This window comes from Hemitrygon akajei, chromosome 13, assembly GCF_048418815.1.
Source record: "Hemitrygon akajei chromosome 13, sHemAka1.3, whole genome shotgun sequence".
NCBI classification, from domain to species: Eukaryota; Metazoa; Chordata; class Chondrichthyes; order Myliobatiformes; family Dasyatidae; genus Hemitrygon; species Hemitrygon akajei.
In genome coordinates, this window is record NC_133136.1 from 32629049 (window position 1) to 32653127 (window position 24079).

Consider the following 24079-nt stretch of genomic DNA (forward strand, 5'->3'; position numbering starts at 1 on the left):
TTCTATTGTGGTTATTATTCTATTATGAATGTATTGAGTATGCCCACAAGAAAATGAATCTCAGGGTTGTATGTGTACTTTGATAATAAGTTTTAACTTTGCTGTGTTTGGCTGGGAAGAAATTATTATTACCTCTGTATTTAAGTTGTACTTCATTGAGTTACTAAAATTGATGGTAAGATTAAAGGGCCACAAAATAGTATACTTTAAAGACAGAAGCAATTCTGCAGATGCTGGAAATCTTGAATAACATAGAGAAAATGTGGGCAGAATTCTGTAGGTCAGGCAGCAGCTGTGGAGAAGCCAATTGATGTTTCAGACCAAGGCACTATTTTCCTGCTGTAGTGCAAAACTTAAAATAAATTTTATTTGCTGAATTATTACAAACATTCTTAAATGCAATGTTGTTGCACTTAATATCACATAAATATTGTAAAATAATACTGGTAAATTGCAGAATAGTTTGAGATCAAAATAAATATTCTCATGTATTTTAAAACTATAGATAATGCACTTCAACAAACTCTAATATTTGCACACTTTAAATATATTTGATGTGACTGGTACACATTATGCACCCCCAGTACCTACCAGTGAGTTGTTAGTTTATATTAACACTGATGTTTCATATATGTGTGTACTGCATACTTTATCAATTGCACTAGAGCATACAGGTTTGATAGGCTTGTATTGTCAGCTAGAATTACTTTAGTTCACAGAACTTGTCTTGCTGCAAAGAACATTGATATTGGGGGCACTTGTGTTTGTGGGAAAGAGAAAATCATAATGAAATCAGTTCAGACTCAGTTATGGTGAGCAGTACAGTAGAGTAGTGGCACATGCTCACTTTTTGCCATTTCCATAGTTTTGTGACTTTAACCAGCTTGTAACTGAGGCACAGATAGTAAGAGTAATTTCTAAATTAAAATCACTGCGGCAGGTCATTTCCATACCCTTAGTGAAAGTTTGCTTTTCTGTGATTATGAAGTGAAGTGTGTGAGTTTCTTTTTGCTGACCAAGATACCTTTTAATATAGCTATGACTGCATTAAAAGAGGCAAGTAGAGTATGTTTTTCCTTTGAGTATCAAGGAGAAATGCTGAAATTACTGTTTGATTCAGTGTCAGGCTTGGCAAATCTTGCTGATATTTATTTATCCAGCAAGTCACAGACTTGTCCTGCAATAGAATGGGTCTTCCATGCACTTGGCTTTGATTTTCCTCTCCATCTTATGGTGCTGTATGCAGAACTTAGTCTCATGATGACCAGAATATATATCAGGCAACAGATGGTGATGTTGTGTGGGATCCTTTTCAGAGAATGTTGAAGCAATAAGAAAATATGAAAGAGAAACAGGAGCCAAGGCATTTGGCTTCTGAAGTCTGTTCTGACTTTCTACAGGGTTATAGCAAATATACCACAAAAACTATCCTATCCCCATTACTTGATTGTTTTATTATCCAGACATCTATTGATCTGTTTGGATAGCAGTCTGTAACACCTGTGTAGCGCTGGTCTTATCTCATCTGAATGGTCACCACACTCTTTATGAGAAAGTCAAATTACTTAGTATCACACTAGGTGCTAGTATGCCATCAAAAGCTCCAGATATCAGAAGGAGCCAGTGAATAGAAAACACACACTTCTGGAGGTAAGTTTTGATTATAAAAAATAGCAATATATACAAAATGTTTACAAGAGTAAGAACAATTCAAAATTCCAACATTCTGTTTAGGTTCCAAATTTCAGATATCAAACAAAAACCAAATTCCTTTTTAGTCAGAATCTGTGAGATTCATTAGAACAACCTTTATTACTCCATTTTCTCTAACTAATTAGATCTAGTGTTATTTCCTATTTAAAGGTTTACAGACTAATATTTGCCTTTTTATTTATCCCTAGTTAGTTAGAAAACTAACTGAAATCCTATTCTCAACTATTATGGTTAACTTCAGTTGCAGTTCCATTCAGTAGCTCTACAAATTCAAATTCAAAAATTATATATATGTGTGTGTACAGTTAAACTCCTTTCATGACAATTCTCCAACATCACAACTTTTAACCCAAGTAAATCTTGTTCAGTAACTTATCTCAGCCTTTACAAAAATAATCAGTTCTTGCAGAAAATCAAATTCAGATACTTCGAATGAAAATGAACTCGTACATCCAACTGTATTAAATCCTCTGCATCATTACACATTTCGTTCCAGCGCTGGTTGTTTGATCTTGTGTGGCTCGCCCTCTTGTTTCTTGGTTCTTTGGATGAAATAGTTGATCATCCACATGAAGTCTATTCACAATACTTGCACAAAAAATACTGACCAAATCCCTTGTTATAATTTAAAAGAACTAATTCCCGGTTACACAGTAGAGATCTTGGACACTTGTCTCTGCTGATATTGTCTCGTTATAGCTGCTGCTTGTTATAGCTGTAACTTCAATCAAACTTTTATTGGTATTGTCTCTCTCCCAGGGCTTTCACCCTGAGGTTTTTAAGTAAGTAGGGTAGAGATGCTCACTACTAATGGAATTAGTGAGTAGTGAGTATCTCTCGCTTTAACAGTTTATGTGTTTAGTTTCTAATAGTTTGCTGTGTTCCTCTCACTTGTCCATGCCTACATCAGCCATGCCTTGTTCTTGCATAGCTTGTTTTTGAAGTTCTCTTTTTTTTATATTCTGTTTCATCCCTCCACAGGTGCAGCTTTTTAACATTACATCTTTGCATTTAATTAACCTGGGTTACCCCCTTCCCTTTTGAATTTATGCAAGTCCCTTTGTGTATGGCTACAGGTTGCAGTGTAGTGGGTTTGGGGTGTTCAACATGTGTGAAATCTGGAAGAGACTGCAATAGCTGAACTCAGACCTTGGAAAAGGGACAGAACTATTGTCAATAAAGGATGACTTTCAGTAAACTTCAAGATGTGTTCCCACTCTTTCTGGGACTTTGTCTTCCTGGGCAAGATCTGGAAGCTTTTGGTACATGCTTTGTCAACATCAGTTCCCATTTGCCCAACAACAGAAACTTGCTTCTAGTTTAGAACGAGGCTTGGGAGTACCATGACATGATTCCCACTCACTCTGTCTCTTTTCAAGCTGTCTTATCTTTTCTGCTACTAATGCAGGATTGGGTTCATAGGAGCAAGAGCTGGCTATGCACCCATCTTCATCATGTTTAAAACAGTACCAAGATTTCAGTTTTGCACTTGGCTGTTTGTTAATGGTTGTTGTGGACTCTTGTTTACCTTTTGTGTCTGCCTTTCTTTTTAGTGGCTTATCACTTGCTGTCTTAGAGCTTGCCTTTACCTTCTGCTGTTTTGAATCTTGTAGAATAGTAAGTTGACTTTGAAGCTCATGGATCTGTTTAGTCAGCTGAGAAGTCACTGAAATTAGCTGTGCTATTTTTCTTTAGAGTCAGCTGTGATCAGACACTGTATAACAGCACATTGTTTGACTGTTCCTAAATGATGTTTCATGCTTACAGAGCCGCACACGTGCTTGTCTTCCTCACCTTGACAATCTTAATAGATTCCTCATTGCCGATATGCCTCTGATTGTGATTGTTCTCTCCACTACAACTAGGAACTCAGACTAGAGCAAGTTGCCAAAGATAGAGATATGGGCCTTGTCTCTCATAGGTTGTTTCAAAAATTATCTGCTACAGAGACTCAAGAATGAAAGTATGGTATCAGCTTCTTGAAACAATTTTCTAGCACTTTTCTTTGAGATCATCCAGCAACTATATTCGGGGAACATGTGGCTTTGCAATGTAGGAAGAACTCTAGGCTCGTGTGCTACCGAAAGTGCCATCTAATTGCAATTCTTAATTTCCTGAACCTTTCGGAAAGTGCCATCCGAGAAAGGTCACTACTGACACTGCTTTCTGCGCAGAGACTGTTCATGGCAGCAAAGGGGAAAATGCAAGCTGATGTGCTTCAGCTACCACTGTCCAGGATGCTCAGGGGCCTAGGAAATCAGAGTAACAAACGACCCTCACCTTAAAGGAAGGATAATCTCTGTCGCTTCTTATGCATTGCCCCTTGTACTTTTAATGGAGGTGTGTAGTTCTCAGATTGCACTTGTGCGATTGGCCCTTCTGCCCTCTGTCAGGCTCTTCTGCAAAGTCACGAATGGCTTTTGTGTTCTCCTGTGGAGACACAGCGTGGCAAGTACAAAGGTGCTCATAATATGGAATTGGAGCTCAATACTCATGCATATTTACCTCAATAGCTGGGTTCTGCATTTTTCTTTCCTATGGGATGAGGATGCTGAGCGGCAGATCACTGCCTAACAAACCAACAAAAGATTGATAATCATTTAAGTATTGCCGATGCAGTTCATTTCCCTATTTTTAAAGCCTATTTTCTAATGGGTATCCATGTTGAGAGAAGAGCCAACAGCTGGACATTAAATGTGACATTACTCATGTATTCTTTACCCACAAATCAATTTCAAAGCTCTTAAAACACAGACATCATGCAGCTGAATTACAGAGTTGTAAATTCCAAGTTAGAGCAAAGCCTTGGGGCAGATTGCGCTTGCTGAGCAGAGGGAAGCGGGATATGACAGTGACAGATGGTCTCAGTCTTGGTGCTACCTCTTACTTGTTGGCACTGGTAAATATTTCAACAAATTCTGTGCATTCATCCAGTACTCTCAGTGTTGTTAATGAATGCTATTTTAGCCTGATTCTGTAATGCCCCTTCCTTTCTTAATAAAGTAATTTGTACGTTTTCTTTTCTATATACTTAAATCTGAATAAATATATCTATACATATATATTTACACGTATTAGTATTTTTAAATATATTAGTTTAACAAGATAAATTGTTTTAAGACCATCAGATATAGGAGCAAAATTGGGCCATTTGGCCCATTGAGTCTGCTGTGCCATTCAATCCTGGCTGATGCTTTCCTCCCCATCCTCAACCCCATTCCCCGGCTTCTCCCTGTAACCTTTTGATGTCATGTCCAATTAAGAACCTATCAATTTCTGCCTTAAATACACACAATGATCTGGCCTCCACAACTGCCTATGGTATTAAATTCCACAAACTCACCACCCTCTAGCTAAAGAAATTTCTCTGCATCTCTGTTTTAAATGGGTGCCCCTCTATCCTGAAACTGTGTCCTCTTGTCCTAGATTCTCCCACCATGAGAAGCATCCTTTCCACATCTACTCTAAGTCTTTTAACTTTTGAAAGGTTTCAATAAGATCCCCTTTATTGTTCTAAACTTCAGTAAGTACAAACCCAGAGATGTTAAGCGTACCTTGTATGATAACCCTTTCATTCCTGGAATCATCCTTGTGAACCGCCTCTGGATCCTCTCCAATGCCAGCAAATCTTTTCTTAGATGAGGAGCCCAAAACTGTTCACAGTACTCAAAGTGAGGCCTCACCAGTGCCTTTCAAAGCCTCAGCATCACATCCCTGCTCTTGTATTCTAGACCTCTTGAAAGGATTCTAACATTGCATTTGCCTTTATCACCACCAACTCTACCTGCAAGTTAACATTTAGTGTGTTCTGCACAATGATTCCCAAGTCCCTTTGCATCTCAGATTTTTGGGTTTTCTCCCCATTTAGAAAATGGTCTGCACTTTTATTTCTACTACCAAGTGCATGACCAAGCATTTTCCAACACTGAAATTCATTTGCCACTTTCTTGCCCATTCTCCTAATCTGTCTAAGTCCTTCTGCAGACTACCTGCTTCCTGAACACTAACTGCCCTTCCACCAATCTTCATATCATCCGCAAAATCTTTTCCGTCATCTAAATCTATATCTGCTTATAGATTTTCTTTCATTAGATCAGGTATATATTAATAATTATGGCTCTTCAACAAAGAACGTTTAAATATTATTCTTCTACAATGATTGTCCAGAGTTTTAAGGAGGTTCTATGAAAGACAGGCTCATGATTTCAGGTGAGCAACAGTGATACCAGCACAGATTTAGCAGAGGAATTAGCATAATTTATCCCTGTAATTGCTGGTATTTCACCGTGTACAATTGAAAGCAATAGGGAATTTGGTCCAAGGATTCACCACAGTGAATTGCTCAAAAATGTGCTGATATGCGGTGGAATGTGGAAACCAAGGAACTGATTATAGATTTTAGGAGAGGGAAACCAGAGGTCCATGAGTCAATCCTCATCGGAGGATCAGAGAATGAAAGGATTAGTAGCTTTAAATTCCTGGGTGTTACTATTTCACTGGATCTGTCCTGGGTCCAGCATGTAAATGCAATTGTGAAGAGTGCACAGCAGTGCCTGTCCTTCCTTAGGAGTTTGTGGAGATTCGGCATGTCAAGCTGCTACAGATGTGTAGCGGAGAGTATATTGCTGCTTCCCAGCCTGGTGTGGAGCCAACAATGCTTTTGAACAGAAAATCCTGCAAAAAGTAGTGGATTCAGCCCAGTACATCACACATAAAGCCCTCCCAATCACTGAGCACATCTACTTTTGTAGGAAAACAGCATCTATCATCAGGAACTCCACCACCCAGGTCATGCTCTCTTCTGGCTGCTACCAGCAGGTCAAAAGTACGAGAGCCACAGGACTCACACCACCAGGTTTAAAAACAGTAACTACCCCACAACCATCAGGCCCTTCAATAGAAGGGGATAACTACACTCAACTTCACTTACCCCATCACTGAAATGTTCCCGCAATCATTGATCTCACTTTCAGGGACTCTTCAACTGATGTCTTCATTATCTATCACTTTGTATTTATATTTGCATTTGCACAGTTTGTTGTCTTATGCACTCTGGTTGACCTTTCATTGATCCTATTTATAGTTACTATTCTATAGATTGGCTGAGTATGTCCACAGGAAAATGAATATCAGGGTTGTGTATGGTGTACTTTGATAATAAAATTTACTTTGAACTAAAGGAATGGAATTGGTATTAATATTAAAAAACTTACCCCTGTCATCTCCACTGTACCTACTCCCCAGCACCTTAAACCTGTGTCCTCTTGTGGCAACCATTTCAGCCCTTGGAAAAAGCCTCTGACTATCCACACGATCAATGCCTCTCATCGTCTTATACACCTCTATCAGGCTACCTCTCATCCTCCGTCACTCCAAGGAGAAAAGGCCGAGTTCACTCAACCTCTTTTCATAAGGCATACTCCGCAATCCAGGCAACATCCTTGTAAATCTTCTCTGCACCCTTTCTATAGTTTCCACATCCTTCTTGTAGTGAGTTGACCAGAACTGAGCACAGTAATTTGAATATTAATGTGCATTTGATGGTTAACAATGAGATGGTGGTGCAAATGGCCTCTTACCACGTTCCATGGATCAATGTGGGCTGCTTTGTCCTGAATGAAACTGAGATTTTAGATTGTTTTTGGAGCTGCACAGATTCAGCAGCTGCAGCGTATCCTGTGTTGAGCAATTCACCTCTGAATTGTGTGTTGGATGTCAACAGATGCATCACTCACTGCAGGGTACCATGCCTTTGGCCTTCTCTGGTAACCATAGCATTTATGTGAATAGTCCAGTTGAGTTTTTATATCAAGCATCCATATCAGTGAATTGGTCTAAATATAATGTACCCAAGTTTGCTGATGATACAAATCCCAGTACCACTGTGGCGTAAGTGGAGGATGTTTAGAGGCTCAGAGAGATATAGATGAGCAAGCTAAATAAGAAAGACCTAGGAAAATAAGGTCATCTGTTTAGGTTGAACAAATAAGAATGTGAATATTTTTAATATGATCAATGTTTGAATGATTTGATGTTCAGAATAGGAAAATAAGTGTTATGTTGTCCTTCATTGCAAAAAGTTTGAGTACAAAAGTAAAGATAACTTGTGTTATGTATTTGAATCCTGGACGACAGACTATACCTTTAATTTTGTGTATGTAAAGAGGGAGCAAATTGAATGTTCATCTAAGTTACTCTTGGATAAAAACAGAAAATGCTGTAAACAGTTAGCAGGTCAGGCATCGCCAATGGAAAAAGAAGTAGCAAGAATTAACATTTTACCATTAATTAGTGTAATGTTTTGATTCTTCAGAACATGAGAAGCACAGACTCTGTAAAAGTGCAGACTACATGAATTTACACTTCAAAGTGAAATGGCTGTACAATGAATATGTCCGAGATCTTCCAGCAATCAAAGGGACGATACCTGAATATCCAGCGTAAGTATGCTGAACCATTAAAACTGCTGTGCTGCAAGGCTTGAAATGCTTTACTGTTGAGTTTATTTAAATATGTTAGAACATAATTCAAATGCATATGTGCTCCATATTTTAAAATGCATCATTTCAAAATGTCTGAATCATTTACATGTTCATTAGAAGCTTATTTGAATCTTGAATATATTTGTTCTTACATAGGTGGTTTGAACAATTTGTAATGCAGTGGTTGGATGAAAATGAGGAAGTCTCTCTAGAATTTCTACATGGAGCTCTTGAGAGAGATAAAAAGGATGGGGTATGTATTCAGATACTCTACCTTGTTGAGACATTTAGACCATGAATAATAAAATCTCCATGGTGTAGATTACAGCATGTTGTTGTATACTGAAGGTTGGCTGGCTTATAAAAAACAGAGAGAACAGTGTAATTGAAACTTAGAGAATAATGATTTATGTTAAACATTTTTGCTGCAGCATCTTCAAAGTTTGAACATTTTGACAATTGGAACAAGGCATAATATTTTCAGTCAGTTTCAGTAAGAGTATTACTGCGATGTTTCATTCTTTGGTCTGACTTATATTTAACCTATTTGACTATATTTTCAATGGTCTTTTGACTAAGTTGCTCCATATTAGTAGAATGCAAAGTCTCTGAAAGTACATAGGTTCTGAAATTTATCCTACAGCAATTCAATGCCATTTATAAAGAACGTAAATTATTTGTAATTAGTAAAATTAGGTTTACCCTTACTGTAAATCTGCAAAAATGATTTTGTAATTTTTGGGTTACCATTCTGACTATATCGTTCTTCCTAATTTGGCTTTAACTGCAAATGAAGTTTTCTGAATCCTAAACATCAAGTTAAGTTAAAAGCTTAACGTACAAACTTGAAGTTGTGGCCATTGTGTGAGTAGAAAGTATTAGAGTAGTGTGGCTCAACAAACTTGGGCAAGCACTGGCAGAGGTTCTAAGTAAGTTTCTAGTAATTTTGTTTTCTGCTAGTACATACCTGGTGCACTGAGAATGGGTCCAGAGTTAGTTGAATGTTCCTTGTGTGAAATGTGGGAACTTTGGGAGACCTTCAGTCTCCCATGTTAAGAAACTGGAGTTGCAGCTGGATGACCTTTGGCTTATGTGGGGAACTGAGGAGGTGATAGGAGCTACAGGGAGGTAGTCACTCCTAAGTTGCAGGAGGCAGGTACCTAGGTGACTGTCAGGAGAGGGAAAGGGAATAGGCAGCCAGTGCAAAGTACCCCTGTGGCCATCAGGGTAAAAAGACCTGATGGAAGTTATATACAAGCCTAGGCTACAAATTACAATGGGAGCTAGAAAATACATGTAAAAAGGCAGCAATAGTCATGGGGGATTTCAATATACAGGTAGATTGGTGCTGGATCCCAAGAGAAGCAATTTGTAGAATGCCTACAAGATGGTTTTTTTTATAGTAGCTTCTGTTTGTGCCCTAGATAGAGTGATTGTGGAGAGGATAATTCTATAGTGAGTGAGTCTAGGACCAGAGGGCACAGCCTCAGAATATAGGGAGATCTATTTAGAACAGAGATGAGGAAAATTTCTTTAACCAGAGGGTGGTGAACCTGTAGAATTCACTGCCACAGATGCTCTGCTGACCAAGTCATTGGGTATATTTAAGGCAGAGATTGATAGGTTCTTGATTGATCAGGGCTTCAAAGGTTATGGAGAGAAGAGAGTAGAATGGGGTTGAGAGGAATAATAAATTAGCCATGATGGAATGGTGGAGCAGACTTGATGGGCTGAATGGCCTAATTCTACTGCAATGTCTCATGGTCTATTAGAATTCCTTATTTGGCAGTTCCTACCACACAGATTGATCCTTTTTTAGGAATTCATTCCCCACAACTAGTTTCTTTAATTTTGCCTTAAATCCAATTGAAGGTGAGTCTTAAAATAGGAATTACAAATAAAAGCTCTTAATAAATTGACACAAAAAATTCTGTAGATGCTGCAAATCTTGAGCACACCCATAAAATGCAGGAGGAACTCAGCAAATCAGACTGCATCTATGGAGGCAAATAAGCAGTCGACGTTTCATCAGGGTCTTGGACTGAAATTTCGACTGTTTACTCCCCTCCATAGATGCTGCCTGACTTGCTGACTTCCTCGGATATTTTGTGTGTGTTGCTAGTAATGAATTGAATCACAGCCTGGTAGTGTGAGCCTTAGGTCCCACACACCAGGTTCAGGAACATTTACTACCCTTCGATCATCAGGGTTCTAAACCAGTATGATGACCATTCAGCTCACACTGAACTGATTCTACAACCTAGTGTCTCACTTTCAAACACTCCACAACTCCTGTTCCCAGTTATTTATTTGTTTGTTTGCATTGTTTGTCTTTTGCACATTGGTTCTCAGTCTTGGTCTGTGTGCAGCTTTTCATTGATCCTGTTGTATTTTTTTGTTCTACTGTAAGTGTCAACAAGAAGATGAATCTCAGAGTAGCATATAGTGACACATAGGTACTTTGATAATAAATTTACTTTGAACTTTGAATTCTGTTATTATAAATTGAAGTGATCTTTCTTGTTTTGGGAATGGAAATGTAGAACTGACTATGTAAACTGCATGGATGCAGTTTTAAAATGTCAACGGAGAACAGATTAACAGGACATGTTGATAGATTACTGTGGGAGGCCATTTTTTATGAACTATATAAACACTGTCATTAATCTATTGAGTCAAATGAAGAATTTAATTAAAGATTTCTCTTTGTCTAAGGATTCAGCAAATTGTGAAAAAAAGGCTATTCTTGCTAAATATTTCAGGAATAATATTCCTGTGACAATCATACAATTGAATTTGAAATTGCAACTCCTGCAAATAAAGGACCAGAATTTGTTCCAGGGCTGTTGAGTAAATCTGAAAGTTATCAGTGACACCATTATTAAGAATTAACTTTGAATTGTAGAGAAAGGAAGCCTGTTTTGATGTTCTGAACAATGAAATATCAAGCATTCTTAGCAAGTATTGTCATTTTTTTGTGTTTACAAGAACATGGCTTCTATTCTCAGTACTTGAATTCTCTTACTGTATCAGTTTTGTATGTTCTAACTGAATTTTTAACTGAATTTATCTTTTGAATGTCAGTTCCAGCAAACATCTGAACATGCTTTATTCTCTTGCTCGGTGGTGGATGTTTTCACACAATTAAATCAGAGCTTTGAGATTATTAAGAAACTCGAGTGTCCCGATCCAGTGATTGTTGCTCATTACATGAGAAGGTTTGCAAAGGTATGAACATTATTTTCAATGCATTCTTTGCATTTATTGCTTTATTTTATTGGACTACACACAAAAATACTGTGGAAAAATCTGTTGTACATCCAATTTATTACAGTGCATTATCGTGATTATTTCAAGGTTTCTTAGAATTTTTAGTGCAAGAGCTCATCACATTTTCTGTCTTGGAGCTTATGCAAATTGAGTGTCTTTTAATCAATAGCATTTAAATTTTAAAAATATTGTTCAGTTTGCTCTAATGTGGTTTGCATATAATAAGACAGTCTATTTGCTGGTATGCAATTGGTTCCCTGCTTCTCTGAGTGAAGTTCAGATTGGTTCCCTTCCCACAGCTGAAATAAGTTGGGGAATCAGTAAAACAGAATATATAACAACTTGTTGTCCTGACCCACCACTTTCCCATGTGTTTTGAACAGAATGAGGGCACCAACCCAGAGGACAGAGTGGCTATTTCCAAACATATTTTAAGCATATCATTGAGGCCATTTGCAATTTTAAGCTGTGGAACCATTATGGTATCCTTATCAGGCCAACCTAGTAGCAAGAAGAACAAAGCACTTTGATTAAAATCAAGACTCAACTGGCTGCAGTGTTTTTCTTTTTAAGTAAATGTTATCAACAGCCGCAAACGTGTGTTTTCTCTCTCTAACAGACCATTAGCAAAGTTTTACTACAGTATGCGGATATTCTTCTAAAGAACTTTAAGTCGTACTGTTCCAAGGAAACATTGGTAAACATATTTTCTTCACTTAAATACTTACTATGTATAGTTTCAGATTTAACACTTGCAGCAGCAACTCCACAAGTCTTTTATTGTTAAATGTCTCTTAAACATATGAACATTCAGTTTTTACAGAGTTTGTTATAATTAACTTTATATTTACAACTTATTTTGAAGATAGGATTTTATAATAATTTATCCACAGCTGCACTTTCATGTATTTCAAGTGTATGATTTTTGTGCCAAATTAACTAAATATTATTGAAAAATTATCTGTAGGCTCTTCACTGTTGTTGCTTAAAAGCTATATAACAGATAAAGAGCTATGAACAGAACATATTTTGTTGAAGTTAGTAATTTTTCAATTATTGGCAATGTGTAGAACAGTACATCATACTACAATGTACATTTAATTTTTAAAGGTGAGTGTGTCCAATGGCATTTCAGCCACAGCTTTATTAGGCTAGGTACCTCCCAGAAAATTGGGCACAATGGGCTGAATGGCTTTTTGTGCAGCAAATTCCTATGAATTCATTCTAGTTGGTCACATTTTCTCAGATCCCTGCATTTTTATAAATCAACTTCAGATTTTAAAGAAATAGTGGGAAATAAAATTATTCCATTACTGAATTTTGTGGCACTTTACTGACTCCTCCTTCCCTTTATCACAGCTTGACTCCAGGGTGAGTTCCAGGCCACGTATCTGTACCAGTTGTGTAACATCACCAGATTCCATTCCAGTACAATTCATCTTCTGAAACTCTCCTCTCTGCCTTTAATACCTCTATACTTGAGGTCATTCAAAGTATTGCAGTTTGTGGATTAATAGCCTTGATCTTCCTCACCCATATTGTCTTCTGTTTAAGCATCACCTGTATTGTAAAATTCTGACTCCTTGTTTTCAGATACCTTTGTACTCTTGCCTATTTCCATTTCCACAAATGTCCAAAATCTCTGCATCTTCCAGTTCTCGCCTCTTGATCATCCTAAAATTCATTGCTCCACCACTGGCCATGCCTTTAGTTTCTGTGCTGTACATACTAGAGTTTGTCATATAACCATATAACAATTACAGCACAGAAACAGGCCATCTCGGCCCTTCTAGTCCGTGCCGAACGCTTACTCTCACCTAGTCCCACTGACCTGCACTCAGCCCATAACCCTCCATTCCTTACCTGTCCATATACCTATCCAGTTTTTTTAAAATGACAATATCAAACCTGCCTCTACCACTTCTACTGGAAGCTCATTCCACACAGCTATCACTCTCTGAGTAAAGAATTTATCCCTTGTGTTACCCCTAAACTTCTGCTCCTTAACTCTCAATTCATGTCCTCTTGTTTAAATCTCCCCTACTCTCAATGGAAAAACCTGTCCACGTCAACTCTATCTATCCCCCTCATAATTTTAAATACCTCTACAAGTCCCCCCTCAACCTTCTACGCTCCAAAGAATAAAGACCTAACTTGTTTAACCTTTCTCTGTAACTTAGGTGGTGAAACCCAGGTAACATTTTAGTAAATCTCCTCTGCACTCTCTCTATTTTGTTGACATCTTTCCTATAAATTGGTGACCTGAACTGTACACAATACTCCAAATTTGGCCTCACCAATGCCTTTTACAATTTTAACATTACATCCCAACTCTTATACTCAATGCTCTGATTTATAAAGGCCAGCATACCAAAAGCTTTCTTCACCACCCTGTCCACATTAGATTCCATCTTCAGGGAACTATGCACCATTATTCCTAGATCACTCTGTTCTACTGCATTCCTCAATGCCCTACCATTTACCATGTAAGTCTTATTTTGATTAGTTCTACCAAAATGTAGCACCTCACACTTATCAGCATTAAACTCCATCTGCCATCTTTCATCCCACTCTTCTAACTGGCCTAAATCTCTCTGCAAGCTTTGAAAACCTACTTCATTATCCACAATGCCACCTATCTTAGTATAATCTGCATACTTACTAATCCAATTTACCACCTCATCATCCAGATCATTAATGTATATGACAAACAACATTGGACCCAGTATAGATCCCTGAGGCACACCACTAGTCACTGGCCTCCAACCTGACAAACAGTTACCCACCCCTATTCTCTGGCATCTCCCATCCAGCCACTGTTGAATCCATTTTACTACTTCAATATTAATATCTAACGATTGAACCTTCCTAACTAACCCTCTGTGTGGAACCTTGTCAAAGGCCTTACTGAAGTCCATATAGACAACATCCACTGCTTTACCCTCATCAGCTTTCTTACTAACCTCTTCAAAAAATTCAATATTTGTCGAACATGACCTTCCACGCACAAATCCATGTTGACTATTCCTAATCAGACCCTGTCTATCCAGTTAATTATATATACCATCTCTAAGAATACTTTCCATTAATTTACCAACCGCTGACATCAAACTTACAGGCCAATAATTGCTAGGTTTACTCTTAGATAGATAGATAGATACTTTATTCATCCCCATGGGGAAATTCAACATTTTTTCCAATGTCCCATACACTTGTTGTAGCAAAAACTCATTACATACAATACTTAACTCAGTAATAATATGATATGCATCTAAATCACTAACTCAAAAGCATTAATAATAGCTTTAAAAAAAAAGTTCTTAAGTCCTGGCAGTTGAATTGTAAAGCCTAATGGCATTGGGGAGTATTGACCTCTTCATCCTGTCTGAGGAGCATTGCATCGACAGTAACCTGTCGCTGAAACTGCTTCTCTGTCTCTGGATGGTGCTATGTAGAGGATGTTCAGGGTTTTCCATAATTGACCGTAGCCTACTCAGCGCCCTTTGCTCAGCTTTTAAAAAGAACCCTTTTTAAACAATGGAACCTCATGAGCAATCTGCCAATCCTCCAGCACCATCCCCATTTCTAATGACATTTGAAATATTTCAGTCAGAGCCCCTGCTATTTCTACACTAACTTCCCTCAAGGTCCTAGGGAATATCCTGTCAGGACCTGGAGATTTATCCACTTTATATTCTTTAAAAGCGCCTGTATTTCCTCTTCTTTAATCATCATAGTTTCCATAACAACCCTACTTGTTTCCCATACCTTACACAATTCAATATCCTTCTCCTTAGTGAATACCGAAGAAAAGAAATTGTTCTAAATCTCCCCCATCTCTTTTGGCTGCACACATAGCTGTCCACTCTGATTCTCTAAGGGACCAATTTTATCCCTCACTATCCTTTTGCTATTAATATAACTGTAGAAACCCTTCAGATTTATTTTCAGCTTACTTGCCAAAGCAACCTCATATCTTCTTTTAGCTTTTCTAATTTCTTTCTTAAGATTCTTTTTACATTCTTTATATTCCTCGAGCACCTCATTTACTGCATGCTGCCTATATTTATTGTAGATCTCTCTCTTTTTCCGAACCAAGTTTCCAATATCCCTTAAAAAGCATGGCTCTCTCAAACTTTTTACCTTTCCTTTCAACATAACAGGAACATAAAGATTCTGTACCCTCAAAATTTCACCTTTAAATGACCTCCATTTCTCTATTACATCCTTCCCATAAAACAAATTGTCCCAATCCACTCCTCCTAAATCCTTTCGCATCTCCTCAAAGTTAGCCTTTCTCCAATCAAAAATCTCAACCCTGGGTCCAGTCCTATCCTTCTCCATAATTATATTGAAACTAATATTGTCCCCTTTCTTTCTCTCTTTGATGTATCTCAATATCATTCTCTTTTATCACAAACTTTGTGAGTGTTCTCATATCAAGTGGTGGCTTGGTGTTATATTTTGTTTGACAAAATACCAGTGAATCATGTTGGGATGTTTAACAAGAGGGGTTATTGTTTTTGTACCACATCTATTCAATTTAGACCAATTTCAGTAAAATTAATTCCCCAGTAATGGAAAGGTCACTGGGAGCATGGAAAAGACAGGCTTAATGCCAAAGCTGAGGTAAACAGTTGTTTTTCAGACTGGAGAATTAGGTGGTAGGCTCACAAGAGGCCAGTGCTTAGATTACTGCATTTTTAAGTATACTTTGCTAAATCAAATGTGAACACGCGACATAAAATGTCACTTTCTGATTCAAAACGTGGAAATGTAGTAAACAGTGAAAAGGTTTGCTGCAGACTGATAGAAGACTTAGGCTGGCAGATTAATAAAGAAATGTGTGATTAATATGTTTCTCAAGAGGAGAGATAGGATGAACTAAAATGGCACAGTTCTAACATGTGTGCAGGAATAGAGGAGCCAGGATGTATTTGTGCATAAATCTTTGGAAAGTGGGAGGATAAGTTGAGAGAGCAGATGGTAAAACATAATGTATCCTGGGCTTTTTGCTTGGAGTACAAGAGCATGGAGATTATGATGAACTTTTAATATATACATAAGAGTATTACACTTATTTTTGGTTACCATAATTTATGAAGGATATGAACACCCTAGAGAGATAGAAATGATTTACTAAGGTCAGCTGGGGTCCTGGAGCAAAGAAAATTGATTGATATGTTCATGAGTAATTCAAGGTTTAGATAGATAACCGGAGAGAAATAGTTTCCAGTAGCAGATGGTTCAAAGATCTGGGACACAGCTTTGAAATATTGACAGAAACATACAGGGGTACAAGAGAAAAACATTCATGTTAAAAGTTGGAATACCCTGGTATTAAGGGTAGTGGAAATAACTTGCAATGCGATATATGAAAAAAAGAGCAGCAGATTGATACTGACTAGATCCTGGATCACTCCAAAGGGTGCCAGCATGAACATGTTGGCCCAAATTGACATCTATGTCGTAATGATTCAGTGAGTCTTGTAGTAATGATTCTAGTGTTGTCAGAATAAATATACTGAATTTACATTTGTTATCAGAGAAAAAATATACTTCAACGTTATTCTTAGCTTTCTGTTTTACTGAACAGAATTAAAGAGAACTAATTGCTTATTCTGAGAGAAAGATATCCAAAACTGAACTTTTTTTTGCTTTTAAGAACTGATGCTAAATGTAGCCAGATTATGTGTTATTGCATAAAATTGAATGTAGCTTTGATACTACTTTAAAGAAAGAGTCAGATGCAATTGAACGTATCTCCTTTTTTTTGCCAACAGCCTTGCATTCTAATGAACAATGTACAACAGCTCAGAGTTCAGCTGGAAAAGATGTTTGAAGCCATGGGTGGAAAAGAGGTAAGAGGCTGAATCTGAAGAGACTGTATTTGCAGGTTCAGACAGCAACAGTCTTACAAATAATTTGAGGGTTCACTTTAAGAAGGTATGCTTGTTTCTCAGAATCCCATAGCATAGTTTCAAGGATCTTCACAATTAGAAGCACAAGCTTCATTGGCTGGGAAACTGTTATGTTGTTAATGCAAAAATGCTGCTGAGCTGTTTAATAGGCTTTGTTTTTGCAACTTTCTAACACTGTAGGCTATGTCACAGAAATGTGAAAATCAACCATTTATTGGAAGGTATAATGAAGAAATTAAATAGGAATTCCATGCAAGCTGAGGTGACATGTTCATAGATCTCAAAAAGGGAAAATTTGAGTTAGTGTTACAACTCCAAAAACTAATTGCATGTAAAACATGGGAGCTGGGATGCATGTGTGTGGACTTACTGTCTCCTCTTTAGTCAGGTGCTGAAATATGACATGGTTCTGTAAACAAATGCAGAATGCTTAATCAAACCATGTATTTACAAAGCAACACACTCAAAATTCTGGAGGAACTCAGCAGGTCATACGCACCCATGGAAGTGAATGGACAATCAATGTTTCAGGCGGAGACTTTCTTCAGGACAGAGAAGGAAAGGGGGAGATGTCTGAATAAAATGGTGAGGGGAGGGGAAAGAGGCTAGCTGGAAGGTAATAGGTGAAGCCAAGTAGGTGGGAAAAGTCAAAGGCTGGAGAAGAAGTAATATAATAGGAGAGGAGAGTGGACCATAGGAGAAAGGGAAGGACGAGAGGTCCCAGGGGCTTTAGAGGCAGGTTAGAACATTTAAAATATTACTCATTTATTAAAAACTCTACACTACTCCCTGCTTAGCTATAAACTCCAATTCAATATAGAATGTATCTCAATTTACAGTATGTATGTATGTGTGTGAATTGTCCATTTAATTTTAAATTACCTAAAGATTTAATCACAATAGAGGATTTCGTACTGTTGTGGGATAACTTCTTTCCTGACAAGGGGGGAGCCACTCTGCTTGGCAGGTGAGACTTAACGACTATGAAATCATCTCAGGTTCTGGAGTCTCCTCAATGTGGGTTGTAGGAGTTGACTCTGTGACTCTAGCAAGTGGTTCTGACAGTTCTGGCCATCTTTCTTCTCTAACAATTGACTCTGCTCTTCTTAATTGATCAATGTGTTGTGTTCAGATGACATCAGATATAATCTCCACTGTGTAGGAGAGTGGTCCAGTTCTGTACTTAATCTTTCAGAGTACCCATTTTTGATCACCTCTGTAGTCCTTCACCAGGACTGCTTCTCCAGGAGTGAAACATCGAATCTCCTAGTTTGGCTCAGCTGTTCATTCTATGTATTCAGTCTGAGATTGGGTTTGAGGAGACCCAAGCATGAGCATGAGTGATAACCCAGGAACAGCATAGCTGGTCAGTTGTTGGTCATGTATTGTGCTGAATTGCAATATGCCAGAAGGAAAATAGTGAGCTTCTGATTCAGTGTCAGTGTGCTTTGCTGACATGGCTCACAGTGTATTCTTTAGACTCTAGACAAACCTTTCCACCAAGCCATTTGTCGCTGGGTGGTACGGTACAGATGTAATATGTCTCATTCCATTCATTTTCAGGAATGACTAGAACTGTTCTGACACAAGGTGTGGACCATTGTCATGGACTAAGTGTTCTGGACACCAGTCCTTGAGAAGAGGCTTCCCAACACATCAACAGTGTGCGAGGTTGTAGTGGAGTCTATTGGGAACACTCCTGGCCACTTTGAAGCTGCATCCACTATTACCAAGAAACTTGTGCCCATGAATGTCCAGCAAAATCCACATGAATCCTCTGCCAGTGCAGTGCAGGCCATTTCCAGAGATGGAGAGGCACTGCTCTTGTCATCTGGAGGTGCTGGCATCCCGAACAGTGCATGGCAAGCTGCTCTATCTGCTGATCTGTTCCAGGCCACCAGACAAAGCTTCAAGCCAATGCTTTCATTTTGACCATGCCAGATGACCGGCATGTGGCTCTTTCAACACTTTAGCTCTCAGCTTAGATGGTGCAGCTCTCAATACTCACGGCAATCCTTGTCAAGGGCAAGTTCAGTGTGACGCTGGTAAAAACAGGGGAACTGGAATTTCTGCTGCACATCTCAATCATTTTGGGTTGCCATGTAGAACTGAGATAGTGTGGGGTCTTCTCTGGTTTCACTTTGGAATATCTCTGCGATAATAGGGAGACCGGATTTGATTAGGGAGAATACATCAAGAGGAGTGTCCTCTTTTGTACATTTTTGAGATGTCAGTGGTTGATGATAGTAATGAGGGTCAACTCTCTCCCATACAGAGATACTAGTTGAAATGTTTTACACCGCACCCAAATTCAAGGGTTCTCTGTCAATCTGTGTGTAATGTTTTCTCTGCAGCAGTAAGGGATGGTGATGCAAAGACTTTGGGGCTTTCACTTCCATCACTCATGATATCTGACATGACTTCACCTATACCATGAGGTGAGGCCTGACAGGCAAGTTTCACTGGACGATGTGAATAATCGTGTGAATACAGTGTCTGACATTTTCATTTCCTTTGTCTTTTGGAACCTCACATTGCTTTGTGCATTGCCTTTTCTTCCTGATCTGCAGTAATGAGTTTAAGAGGTGAAGCACAGTTGCCAGGTTTGGCAGGAACCTATTATGGTAATTGACAAACCATAAAAAGGACCACAACTCTGACATTTCCTTTGGCCTTGGGGCATCCACCTCTGCTTTAATCTTCTCAGCACACTTGTGTAATCCTTGTGTGTCAATAGTGTGACCACAGTAAGTGATGCTTGGTTTAAAGAATTCACACTTGTTGCGTTGTGCTCTGAGTCCATAATCTTCTAATCTTTTTAGCACTGTCTTGAGATTTTGGAGATGTTTCTTGTCATCCTCACGGTAATAATGATGTCTTCAAAGTAACACTGAATGCCTGGGCAGCCTTGCAGCACCCTGGTACAGATGCTATTCCAGACATAAGCCTATTGATAATCCAAGTAATAAAGCCCTTTGTGAGTGTTTATTGTGAGAAACACTTTGGATTCTTCTTCCATCTCCATCTGTAGGTAGGCCTCAACAAAGTCCTCTTTGCTGAAGAGTTTCCCTCCTGAAAGATGACCTCTATCCTGGGCAGAGGGGATTAATCTACTTTCAGCACTGGGTTAATGGTTACCTTAAAATAGCCAAAAATCCTGACAGACTCATCTTTCTGGCTACTGGGGCCACTGGTGTGCCCATGGGCTTCACTCAACTTTGGAAAGAATTCCTTCAGCCTCTGTGTGATCTTGCTCACTGGCTGTTTTATCAAGGAGGTATAAGGAACTGGATAGGCTTTGTAAAACTTGGGTGTGGCATTTTCATTTATCACTATTTTACCCTTGACATGTTTCAGTTTTCCAATGCCATCCTTAAAAATTGCTGTGGCATCATCCATTCTGTCCTTAGTTGACTTTATTGCAGGGGATGTGGCAAGCAAATAGTAGATGAATCTGTAATGAAGTTGTCTCCTCAGCCAATCATGGTCCCTCAATGTTGACCTTCCTGTTTTTACCACATAGAAACCCAATATGGCTTGTTGATTATTGTATGACACTGTTACAAATGTCATTTCCACAGGAGTTATCTTTTCTCCAGTATACATTCTTAGCTGGATATCTCCTGGCTTCAGTTTAGTATCTTTGAAATGCCATTCAAGCTAATTTTATGGAATGACTGAAACAGCTGAGCCATATTGCTTGTCTCTTGTTAGTTTTCACATTGCAAATCTCAAGGCAACCTAGTGCTGTGTCACTCTCATCATTATCAGATTGCTTTTATCAGCAGCATGTATATTAGTGCTCTTTTTGAAGCTGCAACTTGACTTTTTATCTTTTTCTCTTCCCTGTGCAGGACATATACTTTTGTCTGCCTTACATGCTCTTTGTATATGCCATGCCTTGTTGCAGTTTTACAAATTCCACCTTTAAACTTGTATTGGTTTGGTGTATGTGAGCCCCTGCCACAACAGTAACACTATTTGTCTGGTCATGCAGATTTCTGTTTATTTGTTGCAATTTTGTTCATGATCACTTTCATTCCTGACTGCCACTCAAAGGTGTCTCTGGCTGTTGTTTCCATTGATACAATGATTTCAAATGCTCTTTCAAATTTGAGTTGTGCTTCAGTTAAGAGCTCATTTTGGTTGCTTTCACACGAACTAAACGGTCCCTCAGTGCTTGAACAGGTAGGTAGTCATCTCGGATTCATTTTAATAACTACCTCATCACTATTGTTAATGGTTGTAACCCTGAAAAATGAAAGAAAAACGCAGGAGCTGAAATGTGTGTGGACAGAGTTTCTTTATTTTAGTAAGGTGGTCAAATATGATGTGGTGTAATGACATATGTTATTCACTTACTTCCTGCATTTAACACATAATCAATGATGTAAACTTACATAGAATGTTTAATCTAATAATATATTTACAATATTACTCAGATATTACTGAAATATTAAATGCACAAATGTCACATTAAGGAAAGGACGAATCAGCAGAAATAAGGGCTTTTTAGTGAAAGGCAATGAGGATAACTTTGGAAAACTTGAGTTAAAATAAATTAAAACCTGATTTTAAGTAGTAGTTATCAATTCTGCTCATGTTGGGGCCAGCGAAGGTAATTGAGTTGTGGTTAGATGATGAGGGATTGAGTGGTAATTTACAAAGAGGAGAAGAGCTTGCAGAGAAGGTGAGCAGATGGAGGTGAGATTGGAGTACAAAGGATACAGGAAAGGCTTTGGAGAATATGGGAGAAGAAGAGAAAATAGCTAGTGGTAGGGAAAAATTAGAGTTATTTCATGCAGAAACCATTGAGTGCTTATTCATTGATGTGGAAATGTATTTATTTCATGAAGTGTAATGATCTAAATGTTGCTCTTCAACTCTTAAAGAAGTTATGTAGTACATGGTCCAGGTATGCTGGTACAAGATGGAGATGCAAGATAGCTTATTCCTCTTCAGAGATGTTGCCTGACTTGTTGAGTTCCTCCAGCAATTTGCGTATGCTGTGCAAGATGGAGAAGTCCATATAATCATTCTCATTTATTTTTGCTTTTTCATTTTTTTCTCTTTTTTCTTTCTGTTTCCTTGGCTATAATTGAATCTGCATGTACTGTCTTTTCTATAATGGGATTTATCATTGCTACCTAGATTCTATTCAGATGAAAATGTACTGATAATTAAGAATGATAGATATAACTGAAGATGAACATCAGATGTATCTTTGAAATCACAGCTTGATTCTGAGGCAGCTGACACTTTGAAGGACCTCCAGGTGAAGCTGAACGGTGTTCTAGATGAGCTTAGTGATGTATTTGGTGTAAGGTGAGTAATTAAATTCCTCTTACTTTACCTGTTTATTTTTAAAACTGACCTTTGTTGTGCAAATATAACGGTGTGATCAAATTTTATTCCATAATCAAAAATGGTAACTCCCCCTTCTAAATTTGGGATGGATGATTAAAATAATTGGTCAACTAATTCGTACACAGCTTGCGTGTTTTCGGTTTATGCTCTGATAAATTAATTCCCAACTATAACTGACATTTGACCTCAGTGACCCCATTAGGGAGAGGAAACTTGAAATTGCAATTTTTTCCCCTAGAAAATGCAGGTATCAGGTCAGGTCAGAATCTTATTCAACCACGTTGATATTTTTATGTGGGCCTTAGTGAGCTATTAATTAACTCCCTTGAGCTGCAGCCCAACAAGAAGTCACTTGGCTAAATCAAGCTGAATTAAACTTCTGCCTACCCAGGGTATAGTGGATGGTTAAACAAGTTGAATTTCTGTGCTCATGAGACATACTAAGGCCTCGGTTGCGAGTAGACCTCAAGCAGCTTATTATGAGGCTTTTGTGAAATATCATGACATCTTTGGATGGAATTAAGGCTGAAGACAGAGCTTTGTTTCCCGTCAAAATCTGGAACAGTTCTAAAACTTTCTGACATTTGGACATTTATGAAATATTAAGATTTATTTAAATATTGTAAAATAAAAATATTTAAAGTATTTTTTAAAAAATGCTGCAAATAAAAAAAACTTTCATTTAACCCACTGAGTCACAAGTTGCTATTCAAGTGAATGGGGTTGCTACTCCATGTCTGGTCTTCCTGAAGCAGAATGGGGAGGGATGTCCCCCCCAGCACAGTGATGGAGAATTTCAGTATGGCTGAGCTTTGCCGCTGGACTCCTGCAGAGTGATGGGTACCAGCGGGTCATCCATTATTTAGCTCAATAACTTTGCCTAGTGAGATGAAGCCTTTTGAAATTTAAAAATTACTGGACATTTTTTTTAAAAAAAGATAAAGGGTAAGTTACATTTGACGATGCATTTAAAGTTTTTCTATCTGTATATTTTTTATTTTATTTAATAATACAGCACAGAGTAGGTCCTTCTGGCCCTTCGAGCCATGCTGCCCAGCAACCCCCAATAAACCTCATTAATCCTAGCTTAATCACGGGTCAATTTACTATGACATATTAACCTACCTATTATGTCTTTGGACTGTGAGAGTAAACTGGAGGAGGCAGAGAAAACCCGCGCATTCCATGGGGAGGTATTGGAGACTCCTTACAGAACGCCACCAGAATTGTACTCCGATCTCCGGAACGCCTCAAGCTGTAATAGTGTCATGCTAACTGCTACGTGACCATGGCACCCAAATTATTGATTAATCCCAGCATTGTTCA

The 24079-nt window shown here is 38.2% G+C and overlaps 1 protein-coding gene across 5 annotated transcripts in view; it reads left to right on the top strand.

Moving 5' to 3' along the window:
• LOC140737748 (protein unc-13 homolog B-like) overlaps positions 1-24079 on the top strand; it is a 464929-nt gene that overhangs the window by 393389 nt on the left and 47461 nt on the right. For all 5 annotated transcript variants that reach the window (XM_073064362.1, XM_073064363.1, XM_073064365.1 and 2 more), the window contains 6 exons: positions 8027-8153; positions 8352-8448; positions 11280-11423; positions 12085-12162; positions 17249-17326; positions 22623-22711. In XM_073064362.1, the coding sequence (XP_072920463.1) occupies positions 8027-8153; positions 8352-8448; positions 11280-11423; positions 12085-12162; positions 17249-17326; positions 22623-22711 (613 nt within the window). The remainder of the gene's footprint in view (positions 1-8026; positions 8154-8351; positions 8449-11279; positions 11424-12084; positions 12163-17248; positions 17327-22622; positions 22712-24079) is intronic.